The sequence below is a fragment of the Lygodium microphyllum genome, chromosome 6 (assembly GCF_053477565.2).
Source record: "Lygodium microphyllum isolate KBCC chromosome 6, Lygodium_microphyllum_v1.1.10, whole genome shotgun sequence".
Taxonomy (NCBI): domain Eukaryota; kingdom Viridiplantae; phylum Streptophyta; class Polypodiopsida; order Schizaeales; family Lygodiaceae; genus Lygodium; species Lygodium microphyllum.
The window spans coordinates 15,058,439-15,074,655 of record NC_141140.1 but is presented as its reverse complement, the minus strand read 5'-3'; the positions used below and the strand labels follow the sequence as shown (position 1 = coordinate 15,074,655).

The 16,217-nt window shown below is 42.6% G+C and overlaps 1 protein-coding gene across 1 annotated transcript in view; it reads left to right on the top strand.

The window, feature by feature from the left end:
- The window catches only part of LOC148034319 (GTP binding protein), a 73,545-nt gene extending 59,007 nt beyond the window's left edge, over positions 1 to 14,538 (top strand). The window contains exons 11-12 of the mRNA XM_087679271.1: positions 13,716 to 13,766; positions 13,842 to 14,538. Of these exons, the coding sequence (XP_087535397.1) occupies positions 13,716 to 13,766; positions 13,842 to 13,937 (147 nt within the window). The 3' untranslated portion in view covers positions 13,938 to 14,538. The remainder of the gene's footprint in view (positions 1 to 13,715; positions 13,767 to 13,841) is intronic.
- Positions 14,539 to 16,217: the final 1,679 nt, after the last annotated feature.

Here is a 16,217-nt window from a genome sequence, read left to right as displayed (position 1 = left end):
TGGTGCTACGATCTCCTGGAGATCATCGCAATGCTAGTGGCAATCTTCTCCTACCTATTTTTGGGTACAGTGGCTACTATGGCCGAAGGTTTTGTAGTCTGCTCCATTGAGAGACAGTGATTGTTTGATACGGTCTCCTTGTCAGTCTGCTCCATTGAGAGATAGTGGCTGTTCGACTCCTTTCTCTTCTTTGACTTCCCAGTCCACTCCATTGAGAAGCAACCATTGTTGCCTACTCATTGCTCAGTTTGAGCCCCACCCTTCTCCACCCCCACCTACTCAGGTTTGAGAGGCCACCTCTGGGAGTTCTTCACCACCCTAAATACCTTCTTCAACACAATCGATGGCACTTTCTTCGTCCTCAGACATTTTGGAGTCCGTGATCAATGAGTTTTTGAATTCCCTATCTACCTCAGAGAGGGGTATTCAGAGGGGGATGATCTTTCTTTGCTCTTGAGGGGGCATCTACATCTACTGCGACGTTAGAGGGACTCTTATTCCTCTAGTTTCAAAGGGGGTCCCAACCACCGCTTAGTCCTTCGTACACCTTGGTGGAGGTCTTTTACCTTCTACCCTTGGATGGGGTGGCTTTCTTCCAGTGGTCATCTCACCTATTGATACCTAGAATCTCGAGGATCTACCTAGATCGGGGCCTTGAAGGTTCAACCGTGACTTGGTGATGAGGCCTTTGTATTCCTTCTCGCATGGATTGAAGGGGAGAGAGTGTGCAGTGGAGTGCGAGATAGAGGCACGAGTAGCAGAGTTGAGGGTTAGAGAGAGCGAACATAGAGATAGGTGTACTAAATTGTGATGGTACACAAAGAATGAAAGAATGTACTTATATGTTAGGGTACAATAAGGGTGTGTTCACATCCGTATGACTATAGATGAAGGGACTTTACACCCAACAACTTCCCACTTAAAGGCTCGAAGTGGTACCTTTAAGCTAACCAACTCCCACTAAATGAATTCAATGCTCATGTTGAGCCTTTGCAAGACACTTAGTGAGAACATATGCAGGGTTTTCTTGGGTTTTGACCTTAGTCAATGTGACAAGACCATCATCGAAGACCTGTTGGACGAAGTGGTACCGGCATACTGCACTTTGGCTATCACAACCAAGCACTGGAGTACGTGAAGAAAGACCAAAATCCTTGACTAGACGGCCAAGCCAAATAGCTTCCTTAGAAGCTTCTTTGGCTGAAATATATTCAGCTTCTATAGTACTTAGTGCCACAATTTTCTGCAATCTTAAACACCAAGACATAGCCCCACCGGCCAAAGTAAAAACATACCCACTGGTAGATTTCCTAGTGTCAAGATCTCTTGCCATGTCCGAATCACAAAATCCCTGGAACTCTAGTGTACCCTTTCCATAGCATATACACTTTTTTTGTATACCTTTCAAGTACCTAAATATACATTTCATTGCTTCCCAATGTGGCTTGCGAGGGTTAGACATGAATCTACTAACATTTCCCACTACATGAGCAATGCTAGGGCGAGTTGTCAGGGCGAGTTGCAACCATGGCATACATCAAAGATCCACAAGCTGGTGCATAAGGTATACCCTTCATGGCACTAGTAGCTGCATTATCCTTAGTGCAATCAACTTTGCTAAGCTTTGTATGCGGCGGTAAAGGCACATCAAGAGGCTTAGCATCAGCCATATTAAACCTGTCAAGTACTTTGTTGATGTACTTGTCCTGTGAGAGAAACAACAAATGCTGCCCTCTGTCTCTTTTAATGTGCATGTCCAAAATGTGTTCAGTTGCCCCCAAATCTTTCATGGAGAAGGCTGAACTCAGCTGCCTTTTAAGAGCATTCAAAGTACTCTTATGCTGTCCTACAATCAGTATGTCATCCACATATAAAACTAGCGCAATAAGGCTTCCATCATCAGTTTTTTTAGTGTATAAGCAGTGATTTGCATGACTGTGTTTAAATCCATGGCTGAGCATAAAGGTATCAAATTTTTTGTACCATTGTCTAGGGGCTTGTTTCAGCCCATATAAGCTGCGTTTCAGCTTACAAACCAAATGCTCTTTTCTTGGAATAGCAAATCCTTATGGTTGCTTCATGTATAACTCTTCATCCAAGTCACCATGAAGAAAAGCAGTTTTCACATCCATTCGATCCAACTCTAAATCCAAGGATGCAATGAGAGCAAACAAAACACGGAGCGTAGTCATCTTCACCACTGGTGAAAAGACCTCCTGGAAGTCTATGCCTTCCTTCTGTGTATAGCCCTTAGCAACCAGTCATGCCTTATATTTGGGCTTTCCATCAATACATTTCACTTTGTAAAACCATTTATTAGGAATAGCTTTCCTATGCTTGGGCAAAGGTACAAGTTCCTATGTGTTATTTGCATATAGAGACTTCATCTCTTCTTGCATAGCAAGCTCCCACTTTCACTTGTTTTCACATGACTGTGTCTCTTTAAATGTCAGAGGCTCACCCTCATCAGTCAACAAAATGCAATCCAAAGATGGCTGAAACCTTTGTGGCTGCCTTTTGACATGTGTAGACCTTACCCAATGATCTGTATTATCAGGCAGTGGGCCTACATCCTGAGGAATGTACACATCCACACGAAGTGGATGATTTTCAGCATTTTCTTGCTGCTGTAATATTTTTTCAGCATGTTCTTCTTGCTGCCCTATTTCATCCTGTGCATCTACGTGCTGTCCATGATGTTCTGGCTGTAGCAGAATAGGTTGCTACTCATTTTCAGCATCAAAAGGAACAAAACTTTCAGCTAATGGCTGCTGAATGGCTGACTGTTCATACTGAAATTTGACCTTCTTTTTGTCAAGATCACCTTGTGTAGCATTTTTTAGCAACTTTGCCTAATTAAATACTACGTCTTGGTTGCGTACTATCTTCTTGCCCTGAGGAAGCCAAACTCTATCTCTCCCTCATCTCCATATCCCATGAAGATGCCCTTGATGGATTTCATGTCTAGTTTGGTCCTCTGTTCTACAAGTACATGCACAAAGGCATCACAACCAAAGACACGCAAATGGTCATATGAAGCAGGTTTGCCAGACCAAACCTCTTCAGGAATGCCATTTTCCAATGCACGATTGGGAGAGCAATTGCGTACATGAATTTTTAAGAGCCTCTCCCCAAAACTGCTGCGGGAGCTTAGTTGTGGACATCATGCATCTGACTCTCTCAGAAAGTGTGCGATTATATCTTTTAGCCATGCCATTTGATGCATGATCGTAAAGGGCTGTCAATTTCCTCTTAATGCCATGCATTTCACAAAACTTGTTAAATTCATTTGAGACATACTCACTCTTATTATTTGTTCTTGTGGCTTTCAACTTAAGCCCTTTCTGTGTGGTAACAAAAGCATGAAAACTTTTTAAAAGCATCCAATACTTTCTTTTTGCTCTTAAGTACATACACCTATGACTTTCTACAGAAATCATCAATGAAAGTAACAAAGTACTGTGCATCCCCATACGAATTAACAGGCATAGTGCACATATCAGAGTGTACTAAGTCAAGAGCATTAGACTTCTTAACGACACCAGAGTAATAAGGAGACTCCACATGTTTTCCATATAAACAATCATTACAAAATTTGAGACCAGAGTCTTTTATATCAAATCTCCATAAAGAGGAGAGAGCTTGAAGGCCTTTCTGGCTCATATGACCAAGTCTTTTGTGTCAAAGCTCTATCTATGAATGACTTCAGCCAGAGCCAAGAACATGCTAGGTAATGCTTTACAATGGAAGTAATATAAAGTTCCCCTTTTACTGCCTTTAACAATCAGCATAGAGCCCCTATGGACTCTCCAAGATCCACCACCAAAGGTAGTAAAATACCCTTTAGCATCAAGTTGTTCAACTGATAGTAAACTTTCCTTTATGCCAGGTACAAATCTGACATCCTACAAAATCAGCTCTTGGCCATTTTCAAGGGCCAAGTGAATGGTGCCAACACCCTCTGCCAAAAGATGACGTACCAACGAGACAATAGGGTTTGCGGGGAGGAACACGGAGTGAACTCGACAAACATGGATAAGAGAAGATAAGAGAGAAGAAACTCTGATGAATGGAATGATGAAGTTCCGAATCATGGAGTGAATGTGATACAAGGAAGATGATGAAGATAGCCACAAACCATAAACCGCGATGTCCTCTTGAAGGGGTGTGAGGGTAGTGGAGAGGCTGGAGAGAAGAGGCGACGGACTGAATGAATTAGCCGGTAGGAATGAATGAGAGAGTGGTCTATAAATAGGCACAGTTAGTCTAGGATGGCACCCCTTTTTGGGGCTGCAAAACCTAAACGCAAAATACAGAAATGCAAAAAATGCAAACTGCGGGTGAAGGGTTTCTCGATACCCCCTCTCAAGCCCAAAAAGGGGAACAAGAGAAGAGTGAGGTGGAGATGAAATGCTACATGCTGAAGAATGCTCATGCAGCAGGTGTCAGTTGGACAGTGTCCCTCATGGGGAAATTGTTCACTTGCCCAAGCACCCTAGTACAAAGATGATTAAAACATGCAATGCATAGGACGAATGTCGGACTTTGTGTGGTGCCGAGAACCATAAGGATATGCTCATATGCGATCTTGGGAGGTGGCTTTTTGTTGACCAAGGGATGAAGGCTCTTAAGAAGAAGAGGAAGAAGATGTAGAAGATCCCTAAGATCCAAGATTTCCATCGGAAAGGGGACCTGCAGTAAAGAACAATAGACAGAGTGAGTTGGAGAATCCGAAACTCAACCTTGGGAGAGAAGCCACTAGATCCGTGCATTCATGCTGGAAGGAATACGAAGGTCTCGTCACCAAGTCGCCGTTGAACCTCCGAGGTCTTGATCTAGGTGGTACTCGAAGATCCTGGGTATCAGTAGAAAAGATGACTGGTTGAAGACAACCACCCTAAGAAAGTAGAGGATGGGTGAAGATCTTCATGTGGAGTAGGTTTCCCCTTTGAGGTGGGAGGTGGAGGGGCTCCCGTTGAAGTCGAAGAAGAAGTAGATGCTCCCTCTGAGGGCAAAGAAATAACATCCCTCTCTGAATCCCTCTCTAAAGTAGATAGGGAATCCAAAAACTCATGGATCACGGACTCCGAAATGTCTGATGACGAAGGAAGTGCCGCCGATCGTGCTGAAGAAGGTATTTGGGGTGCCGAAGAGCTCCCAGAGGTAGCCTCTCGAACTTGAGTAGTCGAGGATGGGAAAGAGTGGGGTTCAGAATGAGCAAGAGGTGGACTCCGAAATGTCTGATGACGAAGGAAGTGCCGAAGGTATCTAGGGTGCCGAAGAGCTCCTAGAGGTAGCCTCTCGAACTTGAGTGGTCGAGGGTGGGGAAGGGTGGGGCTCAGAATGAGCAAGAGGTGGGCAACAGTCGTTGTCTCTCAGTGGAGCAGACTGGGTAGCCAAAGAAGAGGAAGGAGTCGAGTAGCCACCGTCTCTTGAAGGAGCAGACTGATGAGGAGACGGTATTAAACAATCACTATCTCTTGATGGAGCGGATTGCAGATCTGTAGGTTGTGGAAGCCACTGTACTTGAAAATAAGTGGAAGAAGACTGTTGTTGGCATTGCGACGATCTCCAAGAGGTCAAAGCGCCAATCGATCCTCCATGTGCTCGAAAGGACTAAGTGCGCATCCGATGCGTCTTATTGCCTTGAGCATAGTACTCTGATAGTCGATGCATAATGATCTCTGTGGCCCAGAAAGGAGAGGTGGCACAAGGAGTGCCTGGTGGAAGACGCATATACTCCGGAGGGGTGGGGAGCAAAGGTCGAAGTCAGCAAGCATCGGTGGTGTGTTCGGTGATGCCTCAATAGGAGTACCTAGTAGTCTGGACATCTATTGGTAAAGAAGCCATGGATACCAGAGTGCCTTGCTGAAGAAGGAAGAGGTCAGCCACCATGAACCACGAACCGCAATGTCCGCCTCAAGGGGTGTGAGGGTAGTGTGAAGTACGAACTGCAATGTCCGCCTCAAGGGGTGGGAGGGCAGTGGAAGGGTTGGAAGTGAGTTGCCAATGGGAGGAGGATGCGACCAACAATAAGAGGTTGCAACCAATAGAAAAACGCAGGTGAGGAGAGAGAAATACTAAAAACGCAGGTAGCAGGTGAGAGAAAGACTAAAAACGCAGGCAGGACAGCCTGTAGGAGAGAGAAAGACTAAAAAAGCAGGAAAAAACAGCAGCAGCAATGAGTATGCTGAAATCAGCTCCGAATAGTGTGTGGTAGACTAGGAATAGACGCCAGACTGTTGTAGACAGCAATGGCCAGCTTGGACTGCAATGTCCTCCGTGTTTGGGGTGTGGGCAGCAAAGCTGAAATACTTGAAATTTGCAAAAACGAGATTGTTTCTTGAATGAAGAGTGATCAGCAACAGTCATTCTGCTGTAAACAGCTGCAAACGCGGGTGGAAAGCTGGAAACATGCGCCAGATTGTAAATGACAACAAGGGACAGCTAAGACTGTGATGTCCTCTGCGAAAGGGGTGTGGGCAGCAAGTTGAAAACATCTGAAATCTGCAAAAACGAGATTTTGATGTAGTGGAAGAAGAGATGTGGATGCCGAACCTGCCACCGGTCTTTGCCTTCACTGGAGTGGAGGATCTTTGTTGCTAGGTGAGCAGATCCAACTCTGATACCATGTCAAAAGATGACGTGCCAGCGAGACAGTAGGGTTTGCGGGGAGGAACACGGAGTGAACTTGGCAAACATGGAGAAGAGAAGAGAAGAGAGAAGAAACTCTGATGAATGGAATGATGAAGTTCCAAATCATGGAGTGAATGTGATACAAGGGACCAAGGGTGCCGTAGCACAAGAAAGATGATGAAGACAGCCACGAACCACAAACTGCAATGTCCTCCTGAAGGGGTGTGAGGATAGTGGAGAGATTGGAGAGAAGAGGTGACGGATTGAATGAATTAGCTGTGAGGGATGAATGAGAGAGTGGCCTATAAATAGGCATAGTTAGTCTAGGATGGCACCCCTTTTTGGGGCTACAAACCCTAAACGCAAAACGTAGAAACGCAAAAAACGCAAATTGCGGGTGGAGGGTTTCTCAACACCCTGTGGCAACCTGTAGTGTATTTAGAAAATGACTCCAAAGAGGGGGTAACATGAAAAGAGGCACCGTTGGCGACTATCCATGATTGTGACAGCCCATCATGAGTTGAAAGTAAAGCATCAATTACATCCTTTTTGGTGATGTGCATATCACCCACTGCTGCCATAACGTTTACATTAGTGCATGAGGCTGCAACAAGTATCTCTTCAGTGCCAGGAAGCTCTTCAGTAACCACACTAGATGCAACTTTTGCCTTTGCAACTTCTTTTGAGGAAGAGTTGTGATCATCTTTCTTATCATCCTTCTTTTTCTTACTCTGCTATTTCTTTCTTTCTTGCTCTTTCTTGAAGTACCGGCAATTGGGCTTTTTATGCCCTTTATGCCCACATTGATAGCATGTGACATCTTGCTGTTTGCCCTTGCTTTTGCTTTTGCTTTTGCCTTTATTGGCTGCATTACCCCTCTTTTCAGGCTTACCTCTTACATGGTAAGTTGAGCCACTACTATCATCACTAGACTCTCTTATGATTACTTCGTCGTTAAGGATTGAACCTCTAACACCATCAAAAGTCAAAGCGGGGTTGCTGCTAAGTGACACAACCAAAGATTCCAAGCTGTCAGGCAAAGTCATCAATAAGAAAATAGCTTTCAATTTATCATCGAAAGCCGTCGAAATAGAGTCCTGCAGTTGACTCAAAACCCCTGTGAAAGCATTCAAATGCTCAGATGTTGGCTTAGACTCATCCAACTCCATGTTCACAAGTTTACGCATAAGTTGCACTTGATTCACAGGAGTTGTATTTTCATAAGTGTCCTTAAGCTTTTTCCATATAGCATAACCTGTATCAAGATGCTTGATGTCTGTAAGTACATCATCAGACATTGCCATCTTAATGTATGCAATGGTCTTCTTGTTAAGTCTAGCCGAATCCACATTTGTCATAGCTGCAAGCTTAGTCTCCAAGAGAGCATCTTCACAGTCCTTGAGAAACAAAATGCTTTGCATCCTATCCTTCCACAAGTCAAAGCTAGTGCCATCAAACCTCGTGATTTCAAAGAGGGATTTAGTGTCACTATTGCTAGAAGCATTTGCAGCCTTTTTTCAACAATACACCAGAAACTCAATGCTGCAATTTATGACAGCAAAAATGAGCTGAATATTCATCCGATTTCAACCCAAATTTTCAGCAAATAATAGCAAGATTCAGTCTAAGTACATGTACAACAGTAGAACAAATGGCTTTCAACAGTATGACTGCAATTTCAGCATACATTAAATGTATACATCACTGCCAAATAACTCCCACCTCAGCAATATCACCAAAAATAGATCTGCAACAATCCTAGATCTGCAAATGATCACTAAGAGTGTTGTAATATGAATAATCAGCAATACATCAACTCAATGAGAGCTGCCTAACATGTGTATTGCATACGTATGTGCTCGTATCAACTTCTGATACACAAAACACCAAGAAATCTCTGCAATTTCTCCAAATTTGCATAAGCGGGAGATAGAAAATGCTCAAATCACTTTGCTTATGGCAACAAGATTGCTTCAGCAATATTCCCAAAGTGCATTTCACGCATCAACTTTGCCAAAATCCACAGATTTCAGCAAAAGCCCCAAAATTTCACTAGTAAATTTGCCCCAATTGCATTAATACATGTTCTCGAGAGCATAAAACGGGCAAATTTAGCAAAATTTCACAAAATTTTGCAAAAGCCCCAAAATTTCCGGTCCAAGTGTGCACAAATGTCAGCCAATCTGACTCAGCAGAATAAAATTTCACCAATACAGCAAAAACCCCAACTTTTATGGGCCCAGTTGAGAATTTTTCCTCGAATGAGCAAAATTTCACCAAATTCGGTGAAATCCCCAATTTAAACACGCACAATGTCGGCAATTTCTAACGCCTGAATTATGCATGAACAACACTAAATTTGGAAAAGCCCCAAAGTTTTGGGCATAAATCTGCACAAATCTGAGCACTGTGCTTGTGTGCGCGAACCCGCGTTAGTGAGCAAGGTGCCTGCTTGCAAAAATTAATGAAAAATTGACGAAAATTGCTGATAATGTGACGAAACACCAGCTGTTGACCAGCCGCCTGTCCCGTGTGCTTGTCGCCTGATGAATCTGCCTGCGCCTATCCTTGTGAGCTGTTGCTTGCTGTTCGTGATTGCGCTTGTTGTCGCTGACCTGCCGGAAGTGGCGAAAACTGCTGTGCTGACCAGAATCAGCTATTGCCTGCAAAAACGAGCTTGCACGTGCTGTCCCTTGGCTGGGAATAGTCAATTGTCTGTCTTGGCAACACGTGTGTCATAACAGTGACGACCTGGCCCGTATTTGCCTGCAAAGGCTGTGTGTGGCCTGTTTGGTGACTGTCTGAGCAAAAACGAGCCTGAAGGACTATTGCCTGTCTCGTGCGTGCTCCTACATGACCAGCAGAGATGACGACTTGCTGATTTCTCGTGAACGAGCGTTGGCGATGTCTCGCACGGGCTTTGGGAAGTGCGCACACCTTAGCCACATCTTTGATACTAGTTTGAAGGGGAGAGAGTGCACAATGGAGTGCGAGATAGAGGCGCGAGTTGCAAAGTTGAGAGTTAGAGAGAGTGAACACAAAGATACGTGTACTAGATTGTGATGGTACACAAAGAATGAAAGAATGTATTTATATGTTAGGGTACAATAAGGGTGTATTCACACCCGTATAACTATATACACGAAGACGAAAGGACTTTACACCCAACATGGATGCATGGAGCTAGTGACCTCTCTCTCGAGTGGCATCTATATCTACTGCGACTTCAGAGGGGGACTCCTATTCCTCTAGTTTGAAAGGGGGTCCCAACCACTGCTTAGTCCTTCGTACACCTTGGTAGATGCCTTTTACCTTTTTCTACCCTTTGATGGGGTGGTTTTGGTCATCTTACCTATTGATACCTAGAATCGCGAGGATCTACTTGGATCAGGGCTTTGGAGGTTTAGCCACGACTTGGTGATGAGGCCTTCTTATTCCTTTTCGCATGCATGCATGGAGCTAGTGGCTTGTCTCCCGAGGCTAAGTTTTAGGTTCTTTAGTTCACTTTGTCTATTGTTCTTTATTGCAGGTTACCTTTTAAGCGGCAATCTTGGACCTTAGGGACCCTACATATTTTTTTTCCACTTCTTCTTGCCTTGGTCACTTGGTTAGCATGGAGCCAACTTCTGAGATCGAGTATGGGCATATCCTTATGGTTTTCGGCACCACACAAAGTCCGACATTCCTCGTATGCATTGCATTATTTCATTATCTTTGTACTAGGGCGCTTGGGCAAGTGAATAATTTTTCCATGAGGGACATTGTCCAAGTGGTACCTGGTGCATGAGCATTCTTCAGCTTGTAGCATTGCATCTCCACCTTACTCTTCTCTTGTTTCCCTTTTTGGACTTGAGAGGGGATGTTGAGAAGCCCTTTACTTGCGTTTTGCGTTTAGGGTTTCACAATGGATAGCTCCAAAAAGGGGTTGGGTAACCACAGTGGGGCACTACCCTAGACAGTTGGCTCTCTCCCTCCGAGCGCCACCCTAGACAGTCTCTTGCCTATTTGTAGGCTGCCTCTGCCACTTATTCTTCACAGTTGATTCATTCAGTTTGTCACCTCTTCTCTTCTCTAGCCTCTCCACTGCCCGCACACCCCTTTAGGACATTGCGATCCGTGGTTTGTGGCTGTCTTCATTATCTTCCTTGTGCTACGACACCCTTGTTCCCTTGTATCGCATTTACTCCATGATTTAGATCTTCATCATTCCATCCATCAAAGTTTCTTCTCTCTTCTCTTCTCTTCTCAGTGTTTGCTGAGTTCACTTTGTGTTCCTCCTTGCAAACCCTACTGTCTTGCTGGTATGTTGTCTTTTGACATTGGATACCCTTTGGCAACAAGACGTGTCTTGTGGTGATCAATGCTACCATGAGATGTATGTTTTAATTTTTAAACCCACTTTGTGCTTATAGCACACTTGTCAACAGGCAAGTCACGTAACTCCCATGTGCCATTTTTATAAATAGAGTCCATTTTTGATTGTATAGCCGCTATCCAATGTTCATTTTGCAAGGCATCATGTAAAGAGATAGGTTCCTCATTGCATGCAGTAGCTATGAGTGCCTATGCAACCAAGTTACCTTGTGCATTGCGATTAGTTGCTCTAGTTCTATCAAGAACTGGAATGGATTGTTTGCTGTCCTATAATGTGTCTAACAACCATCGAGGGACTGTTGTAGCTTCCTGAATGGCAGCCCTCTTATCGGCCACATCATCATTAGCAATGCCTTGATCAATAGGCTGAAAATTAGGTTGCTGTTCTGCATGTATGTGCTGCTGATTTTGCTGTTGTAGACCTTGAATAGGTTGCTGAAATTGACCAAAATCAGGTGCATTTCGTTGAAACAATGGGAACAAACTGTCAAACATGTCGATAGGCCCCAAATTGGGCTGATTTTTGCAGTTCTTGAAGGGTTGACCAGCATGTTCAGTGAATACTACATCTCTACTAACAAAATCTTGTTGATGGAGGGTTGGTACAAGTGGTACCCTTTTACTTTTTGCATAGTAATGAATAAAAATGCATTTGACAGCCTTGTCTTGCAGTTTATGTCTTCATGGCTGTGGCACCAAAGCATATGCCAAACAAGTTACAACCAAAAGCCACAAATATGTGACATCACTGGTTTTTGGCCATTCCAAGCCTCATAAGGTGTACATATTCCCGATGCTTTAGTGGGGCTGTGATTCAGCACATACATTGCACACATAATGGCATTAAGCTAAAACTTTGGGGGTAGCTTATTATGTTAGAGCATACAACATGCCATTTCCATCAAAGTGCAAAATTTTCTTTCAGCCACATCGTTTTGTTGAGGTGTGTAAGGCATAGTACACTGATGTATAATGTCCCTTTCAGCCAAAAAGAACTAACGTGACATGTATTCCTCCCCTTGATTGGTATGTAGTGTAATCAACTTGCATTCAGTGCCATTTTTAGCCAAGTCCAAGACGGTTTTAAAGCATGCAAATACTTTTGGTTTATGTCTCAAAGTATATGCCTATTGATGATGAGTCATGTCATCAATGAATGTAACAAAGTACAAGTATCCTTGGATGGATTTGACTTGCATGGGTCCACAAATATCACTATGCACAAGCTGTAATTACTGATTAGCACGCATAGATTCACCTTTGGAAAATGAAGTATGATGCATTTTGCCAAGTACACAACTTTCAGATACATTGTAAGTAGGTGTTTTTAAGGGACAGAGATCAAGCACCAGGTTTTTACTTTTTAGGGGAAGCAAACTACCATAGTTAAGATGACCAAACCAAGCATGCCAAACTCAATGTTATCCACAATGGTGGCATCAACTTGTAATGCATGCTTTGATGCTCTCCTCTCATATAAATCAAGCTGGTAGAGTCCATTGTACAATGTACGAGTGATAGTGAGGGAATCTCCATCACTATAGTCATAGACATTGCATCGATCCATGTGGAATTTAACCACAAAACTAGCATTTGCAATGGTTGAAGGTGGGAGCAAATTTTTCTTTATGCCTAGAACATACAAACATGATAGTTTTTCCACCTATTGCAATAACGGGAATGTGACCAACACCTTGAATTGTATACAAAGCATTGTGTGCACATACAACGGATCCCTTTTTTGTATAGGTAGTGGATGAGCTAGAAGAACTTGTCGCATTCTATGTTGCGGGGCCCGCAGGCCTAATCTCTGAACCACATACATGACCCCAAAGCTGCTTGGCAACAAGAATATGCTTCATCATTTATGCCCTATGGAATAATTAGTGCTTTCCAATTTGTTAGAGTTCCCAAACATATTGAGCAAATTATTTTGCCTGGCCACGCCTTGCTGCAAATTGCTGGTAGTTATGACCAGCAGCTGTCCAAAGTACAAATGCAGGGCAACACAAATAAATCAAATAAAAGGCCTAAAGGCTTATATTTTTTGCAAAATTGATAATGACAATGAGGAAGAATCTGCAGTTGAAATTACTCCAAAGAGCGCGAATGTCAATGTAGAATGTGTAATTGGCCTCAATGTTGATGAATTTGGGGGAATTTCAGAAAAGCCTCAAATTTACTTGCTGAAATTTCGTGGAATTTGAGCTCGAATGTGAAAAGCCCCACATTTTTGGCATGTAATCGAACACCTCCAAGCTGCTCACTTTATTTTCATGCAATATGCACGGCAAGCTGAACTCTCTAAGGACTCCTATAGTTTCTCATTGCATCTGAAAGTAAGAAATGTAGTCATTTTCACGTCAAACCCCCACTGAAGCAAGTACAATCCAAAGCTTGCAGCAAAGTCCCGTGTCAGGCCTGCTTCCACAGTCACAGTAGATCTGAAACACAGCTGATTTTGGCTTTGGCTTAAGATAGGAAAGAATGTAATAGACAAAATGAGAAGACAGAGTAAGGCACTATGAAGAACATCAAGTTGCATTATATAGTAGATCTACACTGCTACCTGATACTCGAAATAAGGTGCCGGTCTGCTGATATTAATTTGGAATTTCAATATTAAGTTACTCAGTAAGTCACAGTTAACTAAGATGACCATTTCAAGTGTGTTCTGAATCAGAATGTAATGTGGTTAAATACAGGTCATGAAGTTTGAGGACCTGAAAGAACTGGAAAGTGAGGCTGCAGTAAAGGTGAGCTTTTGAACATCATCAATTTAGAATAATAGCGTAAATATGTGGGAAATTTCATGTGAATTTGCTTTGCAGGCTGCTGGAAAGTACAAACAGGAAGGAAAGACCTACGTTGTTCAGGATGGTGATATAATATTTTTCAAGTTCAATGTTTCTGGGGGCAAGAAATAAGCTCTACTTCTTGGTGGTGATTCTAATTGTTCTATGCGGAGTACTCTCTCTTGGCCAACTGCAAATGGTTTTTAAAGAAGAAAAGGGTGTTTGCCATCAGTTTGCCACCAAATCTTCAAGCATACATGCACATCACTGGGTCTTACAAGTTTTCCTGCAGGGTTTCTTGAATGTCATACTCAATATTGTTTCCACAGATGCCCACATCCTTTTACAGCCATAGACTTCCCCCAGCTGCCTCTACATGGGGATTGAGATGGGTTCACTCATATACTAAGAGTGAGCAAAGTGCAGATCTAAATTTTTTTCCACAGAAGCTATTTACTCAGTCGAGAGCCATTATGTAGTGCCCTTGATGTTCATTTCTCTATTGACATTCTCCAACTGTATCTTAGCCTTCGAGTTTAAATCAAGAGTGCTCTTGTAATAGACACTGACAACTGTCTTGCAAATATCAAACAAAACTAACTTGTTCATTAACCTCATTCTCTGCAGGTCTGAGGTTGCAAAACAATCTCATTAGGAGGCGATGGTGCTTTCTGAACAACTTTTATTGAGAAGTGCATACATTAAATTCCAGTCTTTATTCTTTCTTGCCCAATGGGATTGTCCGATTGAAAGCATAAGATTCTTTGTAGTAGAAGCTAAGACTTGCTCTTACAGGCAAAATCTTGTTCTAAACAAAGAGTGCATTAGACAACCTTATTGAGATTGTGAACTTGATAGTTGCTATGTTGGAAGGTTTGCTCCCTCTATTATTTACAATGACAGATAGAAAATCACTAAGAAAAACAAGATTGCAATATCTAGCCTAAAGCTAGCCTTAACTTAGAATGCATTAGTGCTTTATATAGCATAGAGAGGAAACATTTGTCCCTGATGTTTCCTAGCTGTGATGGCAAGACCCAACCCAATGCTAATCCTAGCTGAAAATGCACTAGACTTAGAGGAGACTATTATTTATTCTTGTATAGTACATATATTCTCGAACCCATGTCTTTTTTAAGGGTTTGATGAATTCAAGTCCCTCAAAGGTAAGTGTTTGGCTTGACTTCATAGTTAAAGTTTTTAAGGGATCGAATGGAGGGCACATGCTATGCCTTCTGTCAAGGGATGGTTGTGTATCCAGGATGTATGTGCATTTAATGAAGCCTCTATGATGTTACAGCAGTGCAAGCATATGGAGACAAAGTTCTTATGTTTTATTGGACTCTATATCAATGAATATGGACTTCCTAGGCAGGTGTTAGGGTTGCTAAGTCCCATTGACCAGCAGGGTGGCCTTTAATGATAGGTAGAACCTTCTTGTAAAATCTAGTTGGGTGCCATTTGGATTAAATGCCTAGCAAGACAGCTAGCTATCCTCACTCTATAATACCATGAAAACTAGCACGGCATAATGAGCAGTATACATTATAGGATACAGAGTTGTATTCCAAGCACTGTGAGATCCTTGTGGAGAAATGCTGCCTAGAATTTGTACTTTTGAAATGCTAGACAAATCGTGGCTCAGCCTCTTTTTTTCATGGCCTTCACAATCCTTTCATTCTCTTGTAGAGTGTAAAGTTGGATTCGTTTGCCTATCTATGCATATTGTCTGTGCTTCTAACAGGGAGTAGAGTTGGTCTCCTTTTTTGATTGTTGGGCTGAAATCCCTCAAGCCCGAGGATTGGGAGGATGGTAGTGGGGTAATACGGTTAGTCATTTCAAAGGCTTATATACATGCAATTGGTAATGCTTGCATTGGCTTGTGGTTTGTCAACATGTTTTTCATGTTTGCTTGTTAACTATGTGTTACGTGATGATTGTGTTGCATTTGACTTGTGATTGCCTCGTGTGTTGTTAGTGCCATTGTATCATCTTGTTGGTTGCTGATGTGTACCTTTTTCTCCATGTGTTTACTTGCATCAAAGTTGCATTTGAGTGCTACATTAGGCATTTGCCGTTGTGAACACATGGCATGTTGAAGTTGGTTATGATTGTGATCTCATTGTTGTCTCAATGTGTGTTTGAGGTGCATGTTGTGTTCCTTGTTTTGTAGCTTTTTGTTCCATTGCCTTTTAAGAGTTTTGTGCATCAATTTCCATGTGGTATTCTTCGTGTTGGTTTGTATGAGTATTTTTTTGCTGGGTGTGTTTTGCTTGATTCATATAAATTGAAATGTTGATAGGTAAGTGTTTGCACTCCCTCCTCTCTCTCTCTCCACCTAGGTGACGTGTGAGAATTTTCTTTTGCTTTCAATTGGATACGATTTTCTTAATACCCTTGTTATTAAGAGAA